The sequence below is a fragment of the Scylla paramamosain genome, chromosome 15 (genome assembly GCF_035594125.1).
Source record: "Scylla paramamosain isolate STU-SP2022 chromosome 15, ASM3559412v1, whole genome shotgun sequence".
Taxonomy (NCBI): Eukaryota; Metazoa; Arthropoda; class Malacostraca; order Decapoda; family Portunidae; genus Scylla; species Scylla paramamosain.
The window spans coordinates 13704357-13728511 of record NC_087165.1 but is presented as its reverse complement, the minus strand read 5'-3'; the positions used below and the strand labels follow the sequence as shown (position 1 = coordinate 13728511).

The following is a 24155-nucleotide window of genomic DNA, read 5'->3' as shown; positions in this document are numbered from 1 at the left end:
GCGTTTTATCTTGCTTGAATACATTTACCAAGCTCTTGTGGAGATTAATGGATTATAGGGATTCTCAAGAGCGTTTTCATGATTCCAGTGACAGTTTACGAAGAATTCTTGATCACTAATAGAAAATAACCTATGAGACCATGACTAATCATCTCTCTGGCCTTTGAAAAGTCCACGTGAAAGTGCAAGTCGTTTTAAAATATGCGGCTCTGCAGGTCTTCACCACCAAGGGAAGAGTGGTCAAGACTGGCTAGCCACCCGCCCGTCTCACGTGCCAAATATTTCCGTGAGAGGAAGGATGTCAATACGAGTAGACCCAATCATTTCGGCATGGCCACTAAAAGATACGGTAACACATAAGCAAAACATTATTTCAAAATGTTATTGTATTTTTACTGTTATTTTATGACAAATTCTGTTGCGGATGTCCCAAAAGATTGATGAATAGAGAGTAAAAAAAGAAGAGAGTTAAAGAAGGAGGAGGAGGAGGAGGAGTAACAGGAGGAAGTAAAAAAGAATGAGAAGAATCAGATATAGAAAAAATTCGAAGACGACGACACAAACTTCTTCCACGCACCATAAAAGCGACTACATTTATAATTCCGCTAAATATAGAGATTGGCATTTTGTCTGACAAGTACGCGTATGTTTATAAAATTTCTAGTGAGAGACAAAAATAAAGCGACAACGCCGAGACAAGGGAAGAGTGTGGAGGCATTACGAAAGTGCCACGTGAGGGAACCGTGGGTGGCAGGGTTCTAGTGAATGAGAGGGAAAGTAGGAATGCTCAGAATATGAATGAATACAGAAAGGATAAAAAACTGAAGAAGAATATGTGAGAAAAGGGAAATTTTCAGGAAATTTTAAGTAGATGAATAATGAATGACATTCCGATTTTTCCATAATGTGTCCGGAAATCAATCTCTCTCTCTCTCTCTCTCTCTCTCTCTCTCTCTCTCTCTCTCTCTCTCTCTCTCTCTCTCTCTCTCTCTCTCTCTCTTGTCATATCTATTTGTCAGATCTCTATGCCATTATCAGGATCGGCTGCTTTTTCTTGCCATTGTAGGCACGGACACTTCTTTCCTCTGAGTTCCTCCCAGCACGACGTGAATACAATAAAAACCGCGTAGGTACGTGAGTCTTTGTATTAAAAATGATGGACTTTCAAAGCTCTGTCAGTCTGCGGAGCCACTGTACTGATCCACTGGCCTGAGAAAAAGAGCCCCTAACCTTGACTTATATACAAACACGTGCAAGAAGCTCTTCGTCAAAGTACTAACATACAAAACTGATGTACTAATCAATAAACTTCATAGTAAAATAAAAAAAAAAAGTGTGATGACATGACCGTAGTTGTATTTCATTGGAAACAAAGACATACTGTTCAACGTGTTGCCTACATAAAATACACATTAGGTAACTGAGACCAGGGACGGCCGTCAAGTCATTTCACTACCTGCGCCTGTTCTCTGACCCTTACTGTCCCTGGTGTACTGAGGGTTGATAGAATAAACAGGCCCTTATTCTGAAACGCTTCTGGTCCTTACGTCTACTCCACTCAAAAGGCTATAGTTGAAGCTACACGAGTTTTTAAGGGTGTTTTTAAGACAGGTGACAGATTGACGATATTTTTACAATATTAACAGGAGAAACAGTCTTGAGAACCTGGCTAATCATCTCTGTGGCCTTGGAAAACAGTTGTGGTGAGAGAGCAAAGCGTTTCTGAATACGGGCGAAAATTCCAACCAACATTATGTTTGGAGGCAGCTCTTGAATCTTCCTTTCTTGCCGCCAACTTGCGTGCTGATAATTTAACGAAGAGTTTCTTGGATGAACGTAGGAAAGTCCTACGTTTTCAGGCCAATGAGGCATCTGTTAGAAACCTCCTCCGCATAAAAATCCTACATTCTGTCTTGAAAGAAAAAAAAAGGAAAAAAGTAAGATATCTATACAGGAACCAGTAGAAAATAAGTCAAAGTACGAAAAGGAGGTTACACGCAATATATATATATATATATATATATATATATATATATATATATATATATATATATATATATATATATATATATATATATATATATATATATATATATATATATATATATATATATATATATACACCAAACAAGAAAGTGAAGCGGTATCAGCGTTCAGATCGTGTACTTCTTGACCCGTGTGGCTTCTCTGATGCTCTTCATTGTAGAGGGGAAGATCAAAAAAGGAATGGAAGAGATGAGGTTAGAGGAGTATTAAGTCACAAAGGCCTGTTGCATACGGGTGAAGACGGTAGAGAAAAAAAATCCTGCTCCTTTACTCCCCTCTTCCCTTTCTCCCTATCCCCCTTGCAGTCATAATTACATGTTAATGCAGACACAATCCTTTGTCATAACGTATGGTCTCTTGCCACCTGTGAATTATGCATTATGTTGATCAAAGGGAGGGAGGACGGAGAAGCTTCTCCCTCTCCATTTATAATTTTGTCTTCCTCCTCCATTTGCCCCTCTTCGCCTCTCCCCAAGTGGTTGTTGTTGTGTTAATTAGCCGCGACATAAACCGTTCTTGAAAAATGTGTGACCTGCCGCAGACTGACACCCCTTTTCTCTTTCCGTTTCTCTCACTTGTCACGTTCCCTTACCCCTCTTTCTTTCTTTCCCTTCCTTATTCCTTCGTTCGTTCTCTCTCTCTCTCTCTCTCTCTCTCTCTCTCTCTCTCTCTCTCTCTCTCTCTCTCTCTCTCTCTCTCTCTCTCTCTCTCTCTCTCTCCTTTCCTTGTGTCTTTCGGCTTGATGATGGTTATGTAAAGTTTAAGTAGAGGAGAAATTCAAACATAAGAGAAAAATCGCAATAAAATATACTAGAAAAAAAAAACAAGAGAATAAACAAAAGAATGCAAGTAGTGAATGATGACAAATAAAGGAAAAAAATAAGTACCTCTCTCTCCCCCCCCCAAAAAAAAAAAATGAGTGATGAAAAGAGTAGGGAAAAATAAAATAATAGAAGGAAAGAAGATGTGCTCATTCAACTACTCCCTCTAAATGGCCCTTTTTTTCTACAAGACTTAAGGAAGGTAGGGAAAAAAAACAGGAAAAGTGTACAGAAAATTTAGGAAAAGTATAGAAAAAAAGTACAGCAAGACAACACAAGTGAAGAGGAAGAGTTAAAATTGACTGGAGGACGTATATTGTATCCCCTAAAATTACTAGATCACATGGAGGGAACATTAAAGTACGAGTCACAGTGTAAGGGGAACTGGAGGTGAGAGGGAGAAGGAGAAGGACGAGGAAGCCAGACAGACCACTCAGCAGGAGCAGGACTGAGTAAAGTGATGAACGGTAAGAAGTTATATCAGGCAAATCTGGGCTTGGTAAGACCTCAGGGATTCGTCTCGCCGCCATCTCTTGACAAAAAAAGTGGCGCGCAACTCAACGAGATTATAACACACACACGCACGCACGAACGCACGCACGCACACACACACACACACACACGTGGCAAAAATAAATATTGAAGGTGGAATGACTCATGTGTGTGTGTGTGTGTGTGTGTGTGTGTGTGTGTGTGTGTGATATCTCCACCATCTCGTATACATTCAGTTGAGGTTTATCTACATTTATTCACTCCATTAGCTATTTATTTTTAAAGTTCATATCAAGGAATATGTAAAAAAAAAAAGAGAATATAAGGAGGAGTAATGGCAGCTACTCTGTATAGTCAAGAGGCGGTATGGCTTTCAGTGATGATAAAGGTACTAGAAATGAAGTACTAAGGAACAGTTGCAGGTATGCTCTTATTTGAGATGCAGGATAAGAATGCAGCCAGAGACGTGTGTAGGTGACTTGATGGAGATTGCTGAGTGTGTTGAAGTGGTCTGGTGTTGTAGAAAATATGGGGGAGGGAGTATGATGAAAAGTTTAGAGCTGACGATGAAAAACAGAAGGGAAGATTGAAAATGGAATGGAAGAAATGAGTTTAGAGAAGCACTGAGTCACAGAGGTCTGACCATCCAAGAAGGTGGAATGTGTGTGTGTGTGGGCCGGGGTGAGTTAGTTATTGAGGATACTAGCCATATAAATTACGTTTATGTACACCAAAGTAGTCATTGGTCTAGGAAATGGTTACTTGAACTTTATCCAGACAAAAGAAAATATTTTAAGATTAGAGAAGTAAAGATAAGGTTATAGGATAGAAATTATAGACTATCAGTTAACTATGGGTCACTAACCTGAAATCCTCGGGAACATAAAGACTTGTTCAGGAAAATACACATCTTCTCTAACGGACACAGCAGCCTCTGTTGCACACTCTCCGGGTTACTCCACACGTCTGCCAAGGATCCGGAGTCCCGACTCGTTCACTGTCTCGTCAGCAGCTGCAGTCTTCGCCTTGCTCGTGGTCGAAGCCAAGGAAGCAATAGTTAAAATTTCAGGATACTCGCTAATTTAATATTTCAAGATACTGTATCTGCTATTGTAATATATATATATATATATATATATATATATATATATATATATATATATATATATATATATATATATATATATATATATATATATATATATATATATATATATATATATATATATATATATATATCTAAGTCATTAATTTCCTAATATAAGATACTATACTAAACAGAGAATAAAAGCGATGTTTGAGGGTGTTTCAGAGGAAATTGGGAACAAGAAAGATTACTGAGTTACCCATCGATTACACCCGTTCTTTATGTTAACTTTGTTCGGACTTCAGGCTGCGGTACTATTGGGGAGTCGGAGCTTCAGGATTCAGGTTTCTCGCTGACTCTTGGCTCCCTGGTCGAGACTCATTGACGACACTACAGCCAATTAGCTTCTCAATGTGAATGACGACAACCATTGACGCTCTCCGTAGGAATGAGTTCCTCTTATGAGTAATTTCAGCTCCAAAATCATAGACAAATAAAGATATAAACGTCACGCCTATCTATCCAATAACTATTCCAGGATCGTTAGAATATACACCAATGAGCCGCTGTTGACCGCCTGCCCCTCGTTCCTCCACCGCAGCAAAGAGAGAAGTTATTGACTGCTCCTAGTATCATCTAAAGGAATGCACGACCTTCCAAACAAAGTACCACAAACTGAACAACTATTGTATCCAACACATTCCTCCTCCGTCAGACACCACTACGATATTCTCCTCACTAATATGGATAACTGTCATTACACAATATCACACTCACATCAGTAATCCTAATATACATAAAAGGAACCAACATATCCTTCAAACACTATGCTACCTAAGTTCCTCTCAGCCAAGCACCATTTACTTCAACACCACAACCATTACCAAGGAGGATACTGTCATTACACAATACAGCATTCACCACGAGTAATTCTTATCAATATAAGGGGAAGTAAGAAGTCTTATAAACCCACTATTATAGGTAAGTCCCTCCCATCACATCCGCAGGCATTAGAACCACGATTACTAACTATCTACCTCCTCTAAGTCCACAGTTAACACTCTCCATCTATAACACTGTCCTCCTATTCCATGTTACTTCTCTTTACCACCATCTTTACCTTTACCTGAGTGTCTGCTAGGTGACGTCAGCGACCATGGATATCTCTCATCTTCTCTCGCCTAAAAGTCTGACAAGATCCTCCAATGTGCTCTCACCTTCGAGCTGTTCCAGTATCACCTCCAAAAACTCGCTCCTCTGTCTTCCTCTTCCTCTCTCACTACCATCACCACCGCTATCACCACCACCTGTCACGTTATTTTTTTCCAGACATCACCGTCCCTTCACCTAATGACATTACTACTTAACATCAACATTCATCTCAGCAATTATAAAACTCGAGGAACTGAAAGATATAATTATCTACTTATCTATTCATTATTGTTTTTCAAAATTATATTCTATAGTTGGACCAGAGCCATATAAACCTTGAGGAGACGCCATAACAGTCAAAAGGTTAACTAGGACCCAGTGGCAGTAACTCAGCCAATAAAATTCCGAGAATGTACGTGAAAAGTATTATGGCTTAACACTGCGTGGGTGTGAACAGTAGGAGGATCTGGAGGGACGGATGACATTTCAGGGGTGGCTAGGATAACGATGCGTGGACGTTTGGGACTGTGTGTGTGTGTGTGTGTGTGTGTGTGTGTGTGTGTGTGTGTGTGTGTGTGTGTGGTCAAATTTGTCCCTAGCAATAGGGCGACACAAACACATCCACCCACACCTACCTACCTAAACATACACCCCACACCCACACCTACACCTACGCACACACACACACACACACACACACACACACGCAGATGTACACTTTCCACTCTGGACGATATATCTAATTTCATGCTCGTGTTATTATTATTATTTTTTTTACTTTTTATTATTAATTTTTCCTAATATCCTAAAGTTTTCTTGGAAAGAACGAAAGGACCAAAAAATCCCTCTCCTCTCCCACAGGGACACCAAAGAAGAGCGGCACTCAGTTTGATACACAAAAAATCCTTCAAGTGCCACAATACACCTGAGATAAGGCGACGAAGAGATGCTAAACAACTCGCCGAACATGACCGGCGATTGGTTAATCTTGCGAAGTGGCGGCGGCACCGAGGGCGGAGGCTGGTGGGTGTGCGCGGGGCTGGGTATATAAAGGAGCGCCTGGCCTGTTGCAGCACACACCGAACTCAGCCGCTTGTGGATCAAGGACAATACCGCACCGCCCTTTCCCCTGCCGCCGCCGCCGCCTGCGTGACAACCAGTAGCACCGCCACCTGCTCAACCCCCTTCACCACCACCATGAAAGTAGGTGCCAGGTGCTCTGCTTGTAGGCGAGTGACAGACTTTACGGACTTTGGGTCATTCTGCATTAAGTTTAGTTTTAGTTTCTTCAATGCACACTTCAAAGAGACGGGGCAGGTTGTGTGTCATGCGATGTGCAAGTAGATGCAAAGGGCAAAGGAAATGTATATCTAGGTTCAGATCATGGTTTGGATTTCATGGTGCAGTGAAGACTCAATCGAATTTTTCAATTTTCCTAACACTTTAAAAGGGAAAGATATATACATTTCCCCAGTACGTCTGACGTCAATCTGTCACACGGATCTTCTCTCACTTCACTAATTCCATGCAAACTAATGACAATCTACCTTGGCAGACAAGATCCTCTGAAATATTATATCTATAAAACGAACATAAAAAATCGATAATGCTTTTTTTATTCCACAGTCATTCTTGTCTTTTCAACCGCGTTTGAAATTATTTCACAAAAAGGAAAAAAAAAAAAACGTTCCGCCACACACCACCTTTATCCAGACAGACGCCTCACTCTATCTTTCCTTTAGCACTGATCCTTCTTTCTCTCCACAAAGCTCTCTATGTCTTCTTTTTTCGTTTTTCTCCCTTTATCTCCATACGATTCGTTCTTTTTCCAACACTACTCCTTTCTTTCTTTAGCCCATCACTCACGTCACCCTTGCTTTCAACACCACTACCTCAAACAACAACAACAAAAAGCTATCTCCATATACGTTCTCCAACATACACACACACACACATACACACACACACACACACACACACACACACACGCTTTGATTTTGGCTTCTTGTAACATGCTTTCCTTGCTTTCACCCAACACGTCTCTCTACCTGCCTTTCCATCAACACACACTTCGTGCCTGCTTGCCGTTTTTTTTATTTATTTTTTTTATTTCAGTAAGTTCAACGTAACGTAATTCTCACACAGCCTTTCACTCCTGGCCATACCTTATGAACCTTACTTCTCGAACCTTCAGCCAACGCCTCAACAGCCACATCAACACTGAACTGCACTGTAACAGCTTCTCACTCCTTTACGACACTACAGCCACTCATTTCAACGATACAAGTCTTCACATTTACATTACAGTCTTATGCTGCGTCATCGCTTACTATATATTTTTCACCCTCAGTACGTACCAGTCCTTAACTGCTTCATAGCTCGACACTGTCACCACACACTGGCTAACTTTCTTATCCTGACTTAACAATGCTGTACTTAAAATGGATAACTTATAACACTCAGTAATAGAGTAATACAGAATAATACAGTAACACAGAATAGCAAAAATAAAAAAAACTTGGTCACATTATATTGAACGACGAAAATCACACACACACACACACACACACACATCATTTTCTAATAACATTACCATTTGACTTGTTTTTTTTTTTTTTTTCCACCGTTTCCTCCTCCTCCTCCTCCTCCTCCCCCTCCTCCTTTTCCTCGTCCTCTTTCTTTCGCACCATATAAACGTGCTGGTACATTACTGAAATACATTAATCAGTCAGTTATCGTCTTCTTTTTCTTCTTCTTCTATTTAGTCCTAGCTCTTCTTCGTTTTCTTCTACCTAGTCCTAGCTTTTCTTCGTTTTCTTCTATTTCGTCCTGGCTCTTCTTCGTTTTCTTCTATTTCGTCCTAGCTCTTCTTCGTTTTCTTCTATTTCGTCCTAGCTCTTCGTTTTCTTCAACTTAGTCCTAGCTCTTCTTCGTTTTCTTCTATTTCGTCCTAGCTCTTCTTCGTTTTCTTCAACTTAGTCCTAGCTCTTCTTCGTTTTCTTCTATTTCGTCCTAGCTCTTCTTCGTTTTCTTCAACTTAGTCCTAGCTCTTCTTCGTTTTCTTCTATTTCGTCCTAGCTCTTCTTCGTTTTCTTCTACTTAGCCCTAGCTCTTCTTAGTTTTCTTCTTTTCTCTCTTCCCTTAAGCAGTCTCTTCCTCATTCTCGTACATAATTTCCCTTCTCTTTCCACACATCTGTCATAAGCCCTAAGCATCCGTGGAACCAGTGCACTAGTAAACTAAAGACAAATACCTCACCATAAACAAGTGCACATACTTTTCCAGTACATTCCGCCTTCTCTGTATCTCTGTATTTTTAAGTTCATCTAAGCGCGACCCATTCTTCTTCTCCTCCCTCAATCCCTGTACTCCTCGCCTTGTGAAATTAAAGTTTCATTTTCCAGAAGTTCATTAGAAGCGAAAAATAAACATTATGGAACAAAGGCTTGGGGCGCTCTGTATAGACAGGGTGGAGCCTTAAGCCAGACACGGTGACAGACCAGAGAGAGAGAGAGAGAGAGAGAGAGAGAGAGCTATTCATCATTGTTTTGGATGAGAGTGAACGAAAGTACTGTAAGTGGATCACAGAGAACAATGTATGGGCAAGGCTGAGACCCAACACACAGCACAACATATCTCCTTGCTCTAGTAGAGTGGCAGTAACAATAACCGCTCCCTGTCAACGCCAGTGTCATTATGTGGGTGCGTGGGTGTGTGTGTGTTTAAAGAGGATGTGTGTGTGTTTAAAGTGATAAGTAATTCATTGCCAGAAGGAGGATAAAAAGGACATCTATCTGTACTGATTACGGAAAAGTTGAGTAAGGCCACTTTTTTTCAGCTCTAATTGGCCTAAAAGTCTCGCATAAAATATTGACCGCATTTGTACAAGAAGGAAAAGATCGCATTTGTTCAAAGATATGTAAATATGACGAGGACTGTACAGGTTCATGGAATTTCTTTGCTTTGAAATAGTGAGCGCGTGGGGAGAGAGAGAGAGAGAGAGAGAGAGAGAGAGAGAGAGAGAGAGAGAGAGAGAGAGAGAGAGAGAGAGAGAGAGCCAAAGGTTGTGTGTGTGTGTGTGTGTGTGTGTGTGTGTGTGTGTGTGTGTGTGTGTGTGTGTGCGTACTCGTATGAATATATAAGCGTCGTCTTTTTTCAAGCATACGAGTAAACAACAAAGTTTGTCACGCGGCTTTATTTCGCCTCCTCACTCTCCTTAGCAATTTTTGGAAACAATATCCCCCAAGCCAGGGAATATAAACATTTACGCTGCCTTTCCATGTGTTTGTATAGGCCGAAAAGTAGAGGCATGTGTGGAGAATGTGAGATAAATTGTGTTCCAGTTAAGCGTAGGTATGATGTTAATCCTCCATATAAGTTTTTTTTTTTTTGAGTATATCACGTGTTACAAATGGCCAACTTAATATAACATAATATGGCGTCACCTTGATAATCAGATGTCAGTCGCTTTTAAAGACAGAAAATTACAAAAAAAAAAAGGGGGGGTCTTAGTTGTCTAGTACTATAGATTATATTTTATTCTTGCATCCATAAGTACGTATAAGTCTTACTATATAATTTCAAGGATTAAAATAGATGTACTTTAAACATACGATGAAAGAAAACGGGTTATCTTTCTCTCTCTCTCTCTCTCTCTCTCTCTCTCTCTCTCTCTCTCTCTCTCTCTCTCTCTCTCTCTCTCTCTCTCTCTCTCTCTCTCTCTCTCTCTCGTGTAATAAATGACAAGTCGGTGTCGTTTCCCTTCATCTCCTCCGTAGCAGAGTCGCCAGCCTGACAGCCCGAGACCTTAATTACTAAAGGGAACGCTGAGTAACTCTGACATGCACGTCTACAGAGATATACAGTACATGTGTGTGTGTGTATGTATGTGTGTAAATATAGTACTATGAGTGTCTTTATCTATTCTTCGCTTTTCCCTTATCCTTTTCCCCTCTCTCTTCCTCCGCCACTACCACCACTACCACCACGACCTCCTCCTCCATTTCCATCCCTACAAGCCTCACTTTCCTTCTCCTTCACCCTGCTGCTTACTCATCATCTCTCGGTCCCTTCCTTCCTCTCTCACACAACACGTTCTCCTCCCTCAGATGCCCCGTTCCTTCAGCCCAGCCCTCGTCCTCCTGGCCACCCTCATCGCCGTCGCCGCCTCCCAGGGCTTCTACTCTCAGCGGTATGGCAAGCGGGGTAGCGACACCAGGCAGGTTACAGGTCAGTATTGTGGCCAGTATTCAAAAACGCTTTACTCTTGCCCTACGACTATTTCCAAAAGGCCACAGAAATGGTTAACCGGGTTTCCACGAGTGTTTATCTTGTTAGTAATGTTGAAATTTTGTTAGTCTATCACTAGAATCATCCTTAAAAACCTGTCTCACTTTAGATAAAGCCTTTTGAAAGTAGTGAAAATGCGGCGCAGAAGTGTTTCAGAATATGGGTCCAAGCCCTTTGAGTTTCTTGCACCTGTTCCCTTTAAACATAAGATTTTATCTAACGCCCTCACATTTCTAAAGTAAATACTGACTGATATCTGTGTATGTTATTATGTTCTGCTGCGTATATTCTTCTCTGTCCTCACGCATGTTAGTATAATTCCCTTGAGTTTCTTACACCTGTTCCTCTAAAGCTTGAGATTTGATTAACACCCTCACGTTATATATATATATATATATATATATATATATATATATATATATATATATATATATATATATATATATATATATATATATATATATATATATATATATTATTTTTTTATGTCCTGTGTTATATTGTTTTATCCTTAAAGTCATTCAAGTTTCCTCTAACACTTGTACAATGCAGTTCCTACTTAATTTTTAGTTTTCTGTTGTGTGTATGTTGTTCTCTATACTGTGTCACGTTTCCTTTACTTCATGTTTTACAATAATCAAAGATAATGATAATTTTTCTTCCTCTAAAGATATCTTGTTAATGTTTCACTATCTTCATAAATGGAACCAGTTTTTCTACCTTGACCAGTTTACTTAGCTTGCTTCTGTCACTCATCCTCCCGAAATTATATAACGTAACCTCCATCTTGATAGGCAACCATTAATTTCAACTTTAATCCCTATGTAACTTTACCGTGTTATTAATTTCTCTACCTACTAGTTACCTTATTTTTTTTTCTCTTATCACTCACTTTCCACGAATTATATAATATCACTCACTCTCCACGAATTATACAATGTAATCTCCATTTTGTGAAGTCATCGATAATGACAACTTTCCTTCCTGTGTACTGTCACCCTTATGATGCTTCTCCACCTTTACACACGCTACTAACTCATCGACAGTGTCCAATAATTGGCGTCATTCAGTTCTTCTTAGTCATTCAGTCTTCTAAACTTCCACCCAAGTCTTGTCTCTAGTTGTGACGTCATTCTCCCAGTCATCTCTCTCATTATTGCTCGGCAGTTTAATGGTACAACATTTTTCTCTCTCAAGGCGCCAGAGACAGTGATTATGTACTGGGAATTTCTAAATTTAAGCAGCCAGCCAGTGTTATATTCTCATTTACGCAAAAATTGGGTTCTATTACTATCATTTGGGTTGTCATATGAACCAGAGGCGCAATATTATCTCCTTGCTGTGGGGTCAAAACATCAATTTTAGTCAACCACAGTATTAAAAATTCAACTATTATACCTTACTTATTTCTCGTATAATAATTCAAGCCAGTGCACCTGAAGCATTAAAAAAAAAAAAAACATAAATACACTTACAAGGAAACAGCAGATGGATTACGTTTGACACGAATCAAAAAATGCAATACATATACCCGGATTTTATTGTGTACGATATTGGCATCTTTTATGTGTACGTTCATCAGTTTTTACTTATTCATGGTATCTAACATGAGGGGAAAATACCAACGCATGATATAAATCTGTCCGTGATGGTCACAACTTGCACCAGCGGAAATGAAACATAACTAACAAAATAAATAAATGAATGAATAAATTAATAAAAAGGTGAGTGATATAAATAAATAAATAAATAGATAAATAAATAAATAAATAAATAAATGTGAGTGATGCACCAGGGGAAATGAACCATAAACTAACAAAATAAATAAGTAAATGAAGTGACAAATAAATAAACAAAATGGATAACCTAAATAAACAAATGTCTATAATGAAGAAGAAAAAGACGGGCACCTGGGCTTCTATTCCAAGGCACACACAGAGAAGCGAGACCCGGATATTAAATGGAAAAGAAAACATGAACAAACAGAAGAAGACTCTCTCTCTCTTTCTCTCACCCACCCCTCTCTCCTCCCCCTCACACACACACACACACACACACACACACACACACACACACACACACACACACACACACATACACTCACAACGTATACCTATCAATCCAATATTGGCCGTATGGAGCCTCCCCGCGTTCAGGCCTCGGCTCACGCTGTTAAGGCTGGGTTTGGCCTGGCGTAGACTCATAGACTGTCCCATTGCTACGTCCTAAAACGCCCACAGGCAACACCTTCACTGGGGATGGACTAATTAAGACCCAAACCCCATCAACTACTGACTCATGGTGTTGGAGTCTCGCTGGAAATTACCTTAGGAGAGGGAAAAGGAGGGTGAAAAAGACATTGCGGGTTGAGAGAGAGAGAGAGAGAGAGAGAGAGAGAGAGAGAGAGAGAGAGAGAGAGAGAGAGAGAGAGAGAGAGAGAGAGAGAGGAGTCTATTCTAAATTTCCTTGATTTCACGAGTTTATGTGACCCAGCTTTCATTTACATCAGCCAGTCACTAAGGAAAGTCATATTACCAAGACTGGATAAAAAACAATTTTCCGACTCCCATTGTTCTTCTTATTCTCTAATTCTGATTATTCACGCCTTGTTTCTTTTTCTTGTTACTTCTCATTATTCAGTGCTGGAGAGAAAGTTTGTGCGGCAAATCATCCTGTTCTTCCTTCTCCTCTCCTCCCCCTCCTCTTCTTTATCTCGAGGTTCTTCTGTTTCACTTGTTATTTCTTTCTTTTCCTCATCCTCCTTTTCTCCTCCATCATTTCGTCCTTCTCTACCTCTTTCTTTCTCCCCTCCTCCTCCTCTCACTACTTCTCCACTTCTCTTTCTCCTCCTCGTCAATATAAGGCGTTATTTCTCACCTTTCCTTCCTTTACCATTCATCTTCACTATTCCACATTTCTTACTTTAGATACTACAAGTTATAGCAAACAACCTTCTATGTAAGAAATAACAAACCTGATGCTGCATGTTCTTCCTTTGATTTCTTCTGTTTTGTTATCCCTCCTTACCTTCACACATTCCCTTCTACCTCGCTCACAGCTCCCTCCCCTCCTCCGCTTCCCCTTGCGTTGCCTTACGGTACCAAGAAACAATTGCTAACATAAAAAAAAAAAAAAAAAAATGCAACTCCTTACCTTAACTATACTGCTTCTCATTTTAACTCTCGTCCTTATCCTCTTATGTTCTCTCCTCGTCTTCCTTCTCTTTCGCATGCTGGTGCTTCTCCTTCCCTCACACCTGAGAAAACAGACACGTTACTGTACAGATTAGCCGCGGGCCGCCTCACCTGAGCTATCGAATTCTCTACACCGTGCGTCTTTCCCCATATTGTTATCGTTAAGGAGAGACTGCTCCTTATCTCGTGTGTGTGTGTGTGTGTGTGTGTGTGGAGCGAGGGAACGAACCAGTGAGAAGACAGGAATCGATGAAAAAAAGTGTTTTCGGCTACAATCATTCTCTCTCTCTCTCTCTCTCTCTCTCTCTCTCTCTCTCCTCACCCCATTCACCTTTACATACTGTACATACCTATCAGTAATTTTTTTTTTCCCTCGCCCGTTCCTTCACTCCCTCCCTTCTCCCCAATAACCCAGCCCACCATCGCTCCTCCTGCGTTAATGTCCCCGCGGCCACTGGGACGGCTAATTATCCTTCTTTCTCGGCGGGAACGTGACCCCTGAGAGTGTGAGTCCTCTCGGCGGGATTGTAAAATATACCTGCGTTTTATTTTAATCATGGCGTGTCCTCTTGTACCTCCTGGCTTACTCCTGCACAAGTGAGCGTCTGTTGAGCACTTAAAGGCGTGAAGCATAATGCATCCCCACTCCGAATCTGAAGAGGTGGAGTTAGAAAGTATGTGTGTGTGTGTGTGTGTGTGTGTGTGTGTGTGTGTTTGTGATTGTTTCTATTATTTTCATGTCACCTGCTGTGTCATTGGGTGTGTGGATGTGATGTGGATGGACACGTAGCCAGGATATATCAGTGTAGTTGGCGCTGGGTGGAGAGCTGTTAAGGAAAGTATACTATGTTTTCTCATATATGTAGAAAGGTTAAGAGAAAACTCGCACATTATTCCTGCTTCAGTCTCAACTTTCTTACCAATTTTCTCTCACAGTTAGGAATCTTATCTTTGTTTTCTTATTAGGAGTGAACACGTAGATTTTCTTAAGAGCGAGGAACTATCACGTGTACTAAGTTTTTCGTGCTGCCTTGTTTGCTTAACTTTTGCTGTGAAATAAGGACATATTAAGATACGTACATGTCCACAACTAATTACAACAGTTCAGCTCATTATCGCAGTAGTAACATTGACACATGGAAAACACGAAAAGTTTTGCCCTAAGTATGAGTATAGTTCGCGTGTCTAATAACGATGTCACCTGTGCGGCTTGCCTGTAGACACCTAACCTTTTCAAGTACCGCTCTGTCTCCCCATGTTGTTCCTTGCTGCTAATTAACCTCCGCCACAATGTTTCCTGAGGTAAAAGAAATTTCAGCCTGGCACTTGAGAACGAGTTATGCTGTTTATCCACAGTCACTCTAGATTACCTTGCTTGATAAAAAAAGATCTCTTTCCTCCCTCTAATGTTGGTGTCAGATCCACACTCATTCTCTTCTTGTTATCAGTTTAAAAAAAAGTAGATTATCTGATAATCCTATGTGTCTTTATCCTTTCTCTTCTCTTCTCCATCCTCCTCCTCCGCCACTTTCTCCTTTCCTCCACCACCTACTCCTCATCGCCCGGCTCCACGCCCTCCTCCTCCTACTCATCATCCTTGTTCCTGTTTTTGCTCCTACTCCTTCCATTCCTCCTCCTCTCCCGCTTTGTCTCCCTTTTATTATTACATATATATAATATATTATATATATATATATATATATATATATATATATATATATATATATATATATATATATATATATATATATATATATAATTTTTTTTTTAATTTTTTATTTATTCATTTTTTGTAAGCGATGCATATTAAAGGGAATTTCTCGCTTTCACGTACTGATTTTCCTTCACGCAGAGAGATCTGGCTTCTACGCCAACCGGTACGGCAGGTCCCAGGGAATTCCCGAGATTAAGGTGAGGTCATCCCGATTCGTGGGGGGCTCCCGGTACGGCAAGAGGTCCGGCGTCCCTGCCCTTGCTGAAGTGCCCCTCCCAGTTGTTGCCCCCGAGAGCGAGGAAGGCGAGGTTGGAGCGTCGCTTCTCCTCGGTGACTCCGTGGTCTGCCTTTTGGTCGATGTGCCTGATATCTACCGCTGCCTCAAGTAAGTCTGATGCTGCTTCTCTTTCTCCTCATCTTCTTACACTTCTTGGAGTAATTTTTTCTCTTTCCTTCCATTCCTCCCCCTCTCAAGTAAGTCTGCTGCTGCTCCTACATCACTTAAGCTTCTTTCAGTTTTTCTCTCACAACATCTTCCTTTTATTCCTCCTCAGCCTCCTCCAATGTCATATCGATGTGTTTGATATCTACCGCTGCTAATACACCACCTCCTCTTCCTACGCTTCGATCAGTTATTCTCTTTCTTGAAAATTTTCTTCTCTTTTCCGTTCTCCTCATCCTCCTTCTCCTAGATTATACGACATCGTTGTTGCAGTCATTCTATCAATTAGTCAACCAGTCCTTATCCATCTCCTTTTCTTTTCTGCTGACTCTTGCTCTTCCTCCTCTTTCTCCTAGTGCTTTTTTTTTTCATAATTTTGTGATGTGTGGCAACCATTCCCGCTCTTCTTCATACAGTTAATGTTCCCTCTCCTAACATTACTCACTCTCCTTTGTCGGATTATTTTGCACAGATTTTCCTTACCCATTCTCAAATTATCACCATTAGCAGCTCACCCACCACGAACCACCACCACCAGCAGCACCACTCCCAACATCCTATCCAAACAGTAGAGCAGTATCACCTTACTTGAGCTCTTACGTCATCAATATTTGCTTTCCCTTGTGACAGCACCACCTGCGCAACCACTTTCCCTTTTCTACCTTGAATTCCCTCACTTTTTATTCATCTCTGTTCTCTTCCAGGAAACTAAAATGCAGTAATTACCATACGCACTTATTCACTTCATCATTCCTTCACACCTTTCTCTTCCCAACCCACCCAAATCAAAGGTGATAGAATATTGTCACTAAAATGTTCTATGTCTCTTTCAAACAGAAAATCCGCATCTGAGGAATCCACGAACTAAAAACTTTTGGGATTTCATACGACGAAGGAGGAACAAGAAGAGAAGCACTGAGATGGAGGGAATGAAGCCGAAAGAATAAAGCAGAACTATCTTATTCCCGCACACACGCACACACACACATACACACATACACACGCACTCACACGCACACACACTTAGGGATCAAGAACTCTAGTTCTCCTACGTATAGCGAAGAAAACGTAATGTCAGCCGCGTAAATCAACAGTGCTTCTCAAAATACTACATACAAGAGACCAAGAGGAAGAAAAATAAGAGGGAAACACAGGAGAGCGCAAAATGAGATACGTAATTTGTAAATATCCATTATATACTTGAAAAAAAAAGACACTTCCTCCGAAATAAAACATTCCTCGATCCCCCACTCTTTTTGTTTACTTGCCTCACCCACCGCGATGCGAACGCCTGTCAGATGTTTTTTGCTGATTGTGTGAAAGTTGCTTGTTTATGTATCTACTGCTATTACCACTGCTTTCACTGTCACTGATGTTTTTACTACTAGTGCTAATGCTGCTGCTGCCACTACTACTACTACTACTACTACTACTACTACTACTACTACTGTTGCTATCACCACTTCCACCACCATAACAACAACCACCACCACAACCACAACCATATCCACTACTACTACTACTACTACTACTAATGCTGATGGGGCTAATGATACCACCACCATCACCACCACCACCACCACTACTACTACTACTATCACCACCACCATTTAGAAAAACTACCTAAAAAAAACAATCGCCCCAGAGTAAGTAATTTTCAGCATTAATTATTAGCATTAATTTCTCCTGTAATTCTTTAAGTCTATCTACGTATATACTTTTCTCTTTGTCCAACAGCTTAATGTTTCCCCATAGCGCCATAGTATTCCACCCAATGTGTCTTATTTCTAGTTTCTCTCCTTACCTCATCTCCTCCTTATGAGATTATTATCCGTCGAGTCCCAAAAATTGATGTACCTAATTCTGCTCCTTTTATCCCCTCGACATTGTATTCAGCTCTTCTATTGCTACCCAGAGAGTACATTTACATTCCAGATAATTGATATACGTTCTTAGGAGCGCTCTCTCTCTCTCTCTCTCTCTCTCTCTCTCTCTCTCTCTCTTTCTCTCTCTCTCTCTCTCTCTCTCTCTCTCTCTCTATATATATATATACACCCACACACCTCGATGAACCCATCTTCACCCACACCCACACACACACACACACACACACACACACACACACACACACACACTCACACACAACAGATACACAATTTCAAACCGGTCTGGATTTCAGATTATAGATTGTAATTCTTATTGCTCTTTAGGTTTAACTGGTGGGTAACTTTCTATCTGCAGTGTTAAGAAGTACATGGGTGTTATAGGGGTTCAGAAAGGGAGAGGGAATACAGCCTATCACTGTCTCTGAGCCAAGACCCGAAACTACAAAGGAATGATAAACAAAAAACAAAAATGACATTGCGTATCTCATCCCAAAGCGCCATGCTAATGTTGCTGGCTGCACAGTGACTTTCACTTGCAATACGCGAGAATGACGAGACAGTCTTGCCGCTTCATTCAATCTTCACAGCGTCATCTGGTGGAGGTGGGTAAAGTTACCTTTGTACCAAACAAAAGATAGTTTCACTGGTTCTCCAGAGGCCTAATCTTGTAGCCAGAACTGGTTCGGTGATACATCCTCCGGGTGGAGTTAAACTAGTATTTATGTAGTTATTTTTTCGTCACCAAGTAGTCAGCCTCCACTTTTATGCCACACGCCGCTATTGCTGCTCTCTCTTTTACTATCCTTCTTCCACTTTTATGCCACACGCCGCTATTGCTGCTCTCTCTTTTACTATCCTTCTGTCTACTTTTCCGGTTCTTCCTGTTCCATCTACAACTGTTCCCCAGCTTCTTCACGCCGTCCTCCTTATTTTTCTGTCGTCTTACATTACTATGAATAATAAATATCTAATTATCTAAAAATATAGCTCAGTAAAACAGTTAACCTAATCATAAGCTAACAGGCTTTGTTTGATTTCCTCTTTCTTTGTTCCTAATGTCCCTGGATTGCGCTTCCTTCCCATCATCAAGCACACATCAGACATGGGTGGATATTTTCTACTGTACTGCGTATTTCCTTGAGGCAAATTAAATGTTGCACATAAGATTACACAAATGAGGTACACTTATGTATATTTCACTCATTCTTCATTCTGAAAACAGTACATGTAATATACCTGTCTAAGATCTGTTCACCTGCCAAGAAAACAAACTTCAGAGAGAGAGAGAGAGAGAGAGAGAGAGAGAGAGAGAGAGAGAGAGAGAGAGAGAGAGAGAGAGAGAGAGAGAGAGAGAGAGAGAGAAATTTTTTGCAAGGTTTCATTCATTGCCATATCTGGTCACAACATACCCGGAGCTGCCAATAAAGTCTGAAAAGACGCGTGGTAGTGTTTGTAAACCACAGCAGTAAGGTAAGTCGTGACAATGAAAGAAATAACGATATAATAATTTCAGTTGCGATATTTAAAAAAAAAAATGTTTATGATTTACGCCAGCAGGGAGAAAGAGAATAAGCTATAACATACTAATAATGAATAAATAAGTTATTCTTACCTTATATCTAAAAGGAACTGAGTAGATATAGAGATGTGAACAGTATCACCCTGGCTTAGAGATTTTGTTGGCCTTCCTGCTCTGAGCGGTGGTGTCGCCACATGAACATCATAGCTCGGGCGTGAGACTGCGTGACTCTGGGCTGCAGCCCCTCTTGATGAAGGTGATTATGAGGCGTGATATTAGCGGTCCTTGGTCTTCCTGCAGAAAGTGGCCAGCGTCGGGAATCTGAGCCTCACAAGCTTGTGGCAGAACTCGCTGCAGCAGTGCCTTTCCCGGCAGAGTGAACAGCTCCCCGTCACTGTAGGCGATGAGAGCGGGGCCGCCCCACTTCAGGAGAAAAAGCGCAGCTTTCTGCATCTCGCGAGCCATTGGGTCATCCTTTGTCAGAGGGATCAAAAGCGGCCACCACGCGGGCCCTGCCTGGTACAGATATGAGGGGAAGGGAGCCCCATACCCATGGGAGATTGCGTCCCGCGGAGCCTTCGAGGCCACTCTGAACACAGTCTCCACGGATTGCTGTCGACCCAAACTTTGAACCAAACCACGGAACGCCAAGTAAGGGGCGTGCTCGCTTGCGCGGAAGAAGGAGCTGAATATGTCCCCCTGTGGCAGCCACGTGTTGAGCAGCACCACGCGGCGGAAGCGAGATGGGTCCCGGGCCATGGCGCTCACGCCCGTCGGGCCTCCGAGATCGTGTGCAATTAGTGTCACACCCTGCAAGAATGTCTCAAGCTGTAAATCAACATTGCCTCTCAAAAGCCTTCTACATTGAGTCTTACAGTGCACAGCCTTACCTATGATGCTGCGATGATCAAGAGTCTGGTCATAAAACTATCTCACAATACAGAGCATTGTTACTGAAATATTTCAATGATTTCTTTTGAATACACCTCTGTGCACTTTGAAACTTCTGCTCACCCTCACCTCACAAGGAGACACATCCACCCACCTTCAGGTCGAGCTCCTTCAGCAGCTGCAGGACCGTGGTTACGTGCATCTCATGGGAGTACTCATTGGGGTCTGTCAGTTTATCGGAACGCCCGAAACCGATGTGGTCAGGCGCTACGACACGGTAACCAGCGGCGAGGAGGCCCGGCACGACTTTGCGGTACAGGAAGGACCAGGAAGGCGTCCCGTGCAGCAACAAGAGGGTCTCGGGAGCGTCGTGAGGTCCTGCCGGATTGAAAGATGCACGGATTTAAGAGACTGGGGCGTCATGATCCACTATTGCTAAGACAACGAGGAAAACAAGAGGGACACACACACACGCACACTGGATTACCAAATATGAACATTTTCCAGAGAGAGAGAGAGAGAGAGAGAGAGAGAGAGAGAAAGAGAGAGAGAGAGTGGGGGGCGGGGGGGGGGGGCGGCAGAGAAATCAACGTGACAGCAAACCTTCGTCGATGTAGTGCACCCTGAGGGGCAGCGGGAGGCCGTGTATCCGCTGCAGGAGGTAGTGTGGCTCCCAAGGGTATCCGAGTTGAGACAGCTGGGCGAAGTGGTGATGGGGTGTCCTCACCACAGGAGGCTCGTGGGCAGCGACGCGGCCTCCCTTCCCCAGCAACACCGCCACCACCACCACTACCACGCTCAGGAATGTTCCACCCATCTGAAAGCCAATGGAGCTGATATAACACTTTTTTCCATGTAATAGTTAACGTTTGGTGCTAAACTGATGACGTCACATTCATAAATAAATGAATAGATAAAAAAAAAATAGTTGAAATATATCGTTCTTGCCTCTCAGGAGTGATGGAGACAGGCCAAGACAACATTAAAAGTGAGAATATGTGGTATTTCTCCTTTCCCTTCTGAAAAAAAAAGTGAATAAATAGGTGAATAAAACAGAGAAGGGAGTACAAACTGGAAGCCAGGTTACGTCTGGAAACATCCCGATGCTCCTCTCTGGAAGCAATTCAAGCCATTGGAAAGAAGAAAAAGAAAAAAAAAACACAGGCAGCGAGTTCCTGAGTTCTCTAGTAAATGGGATGAAGGACGAAAGACACCAATTAACTCCTGCGTGAGATGAACAGCATATGGGTGAGAGTAAAGAGAAAATCTTGTCCTAATGAGTCTCAGGTGTCATTGTTTGCTGCGGCGGATTCATCTTCAGTATCACATTCACATTTCTTCATTCAATATTCAGTGACAAAAACGCATTCTCTACCTACCTACTCCCCCTTCTTATCTACTCCCCTTAATCTCCGGCTGCTCTCTGGTTCTGTTATCACTTAATCTTGTGATAACCCACAGTATCTTATTCTCCTCCATGGTGATCTCTTCTTGTCTCTTATCTATCAGTTTGTGACAACGTGGTGTAATCTTGATATCTCGTTTCGTGTTTATATTCTTCATCATTAATTCTTCCTTCTAACTTTCTTCCTTCTTCATTTCTTGTTGTCTGATATTCTTCCTTCTTTGTTCGTGTTGCGTCTCTTCTTGTTGTGTCTTGCGTTACGACAGGATAGTTTAATTTATATGGACAAGAGTATTCAGTTTAAATTGATTGAGTATTAGCAGCACACGTTTTGAGGTAACACTTTTCTGTACAAGGTTAAATTTTACAAGACGTATTACATATTCTACCATAAATTAATCGTTTTGAGCGTTGAGAGAGAGAGAGAGAGAGAGAGAGAGAGAGAGAGAGAGAGAGAGAGAGAGAGAGAGAGAGAGAGAGAGAGAGAGAGAATGTGCGTCAACCTGAGACAAGCGACAGCAGCAGAGCGAGTACTACCTGAAGTCTGCACCCCGTGACCCCATTATGGTTCATTACCTCAAAAGTATATAATATTTACATACGTGTATTGGGAAGCAACTTTAATATGGATAACCTTATGCAAGAATCATCGTTAGTTATGCTTTACCATCCTGTAAGGCTTCTGAAACCATGTTATTGAGAGAGAGAGAGAGAGAGAGAGAGAGAGAGAGAGAGAGAGAGAGAGAGAGAGAGAGAGTAGGATGAGTAATCAGAGTGTACTACAGTCTACCTAACCGAAATGGGGGAAAATGGTTGAATAAATGAGAAAAGAGATACAAAGAGAACTGTTGGTCTGGTCAACTATGTGTGGAGAAACAATAGAAATGGAAGAAAACTCTCTCTCTCTCTCTCTCTCTCTCTCTCTCTCTCTCTCTCTCTCTCTCTCTCTCTCTCTCTCTCTCTCTCTCTCTCTCTCTCTCTTTTGACTGCTAGAAAACACGTATAGCACAAAACCATATACTACTATGCAGGAAACGTATGGATATCCGACTCTAAAATTAAATAGATAAATAAATAAATACCATAAAAAAATGAACAGTGGAAAACTCAAACCTCTTATTGTGGCAGTATATAAACCTAATCATATGGACCATAAACTTTTTAAGCACAGACGGTAAAGGATTATTTTATGTTGGAGGCATGAAGAGAAGGAGGAGGAGGAGGAGGAGGAGAGGAGGAAGAGGAAGAAGAAAAGAAGAAAAACCAAGTGTGGATGAGAGAACGATGAAAGAGAAGTGCATAAGAACAGGAGAGAGAGAGAGAGAGAGAGAGAGAGAGAGAGAGAGAGAGAGAGAGAGAGAGAGAGAGAGAGAGAGAGAGAGAGAGAGAGAGAGAGAAGAATAAAAACAAAATAAAGCAAACAATGAAGAGAAAATGAATTACTGTAATGCAAGAAAGAAGCGAGACGAACGAAAAAAGAAAATATGAAAATAAGTGCGGAGGAAGAAAATTAAAACGCGAGGAAGAGAAGAGAGAGAAAACGAGAGACCAAAGAAAAGCAAGGCGTGTATGGAGCACAAAAAAAGAGATGGGAGGAAGAGACGACAAGGAGTGTGGATGATTTCAATGACGTGGCGGGCAGTGTATTGGAGGACTGAGAGGAATATAAAGGAATATACCTATACTTTCTAATGGGTAGAGATTCACCGTTATTCTCACGCCACAGACTAGAGAATACCTGTGATAAATAGTGACAAAGAGGAGTAGGAGGAGGAGGGAAACAAGTACTAAGAAATAAACGATGTAAAAAGCGAAAATGTAAGAAAGGTCAGGTATTGGATGATTGGGAAAAATGAGAATAATTTAGTAAAAGTGAAGCAGTGAAGTAAAAGAGAAAATAGGGCCACTTTCTCCCGATTACGTGCAGCGGACCTCAAGAGCCATCTGGTACCATGACGGGTTCGCACGTGGGCGACACAAGAAAATGCGCGTGCCTCGTGTAACACCGGGAAATGGTAGCTTGTTAGTGCCGTAACCGCAGCTTGTCAGTGTCAGTTCCTGCTTCTATTTTCAGTCTTTTACTCTGCTTATCTAGAAACATGATCCACTCTTTATTATTACTATATTACACACACACACACACACACACACACACACATACTACACGGCCATATATACACGCATAAAAACACGTAAGTAAGCGCAAAGGAAAAATAT

General features: G+C 41.4%; 2 protein-coding genes across 8 annotated transcripts in view; one reads left to right on the top strand and one right to left on the bottom strand.

Moving 5' to 3' along the window:
* The window catches only part of LOC135107473 (haloalkane dehalogenase-like), a 53915-nt gene that overhangs the window by 15528 nt on the left and 14232 nt on the right, over nt 1–24155 (bottom strand). For 5 of the 7 annotated variants that reach the window (XR_010271787.1, XR_010271785.1, XR_010271784.1 and 2 more), the window contains exons 2-6: nt 21137–21350; nt 20688–20911; nt 19736–20452; nt 14041–14143; nt 4225–4388 (exon numbers count right to left, since the gene is read on the bottom strand). Coding sequence is in view for 1 of the 7 variants with exons in the window: in XM_064017360.1 (XP_063873430.1) it covers nt 19844–20452; nt 20688–20911; nt 21137–21350 (1047 nt within the window). In the remaining 6 variants the exon portion in view is untranslated. Of the gene's footprint in view, nt 1–4224; nt 4389–14040; nt 14144–19284; nt 20453–20687; nt 20912–21136; nt 21351–24155 lie in introns of those variants that run through there. The other 2 variants (XR_010271786.1, XM_064017360.1) reach the window with 2 other exon arrangements.
* Nucleotides 6642–17483, top strand: LOC135107476 (uncharacterized). The gene is made up of 4 exons (XM_064017368.1): nt 6642–6801; nt 10707–10827; nt 15934–16180; nt 17075–17483. Exons 1-4 carry the CDS (start codon nt 6796–6798, stop codon nt 17103–17105), a joined length of 405 nt encoding a protein of 134 aa, XP_063873438.1. The 5' UTR covers nt 6642–6795; the 3' UTR covers nt 17106–17483.

Coding starts and splice junctions, on each gene's coding strand:
- LOC135107476 (XM_064017368.1), top strand. Junction 10,828..15,933: donor CGACACCAGGCAGGTTACAG/GTCAGTATTGTG, acceptor TCCTTCACGCAG/AGAGATCTGGCTTCTACGCC. Junction 16,181..17,074: donor GATATCTACCGCTGCCTCAA/GTAAGTCTGATG, acceptor TCTTTCAAACAG/AAAATCCGCATCTGAGGAAT.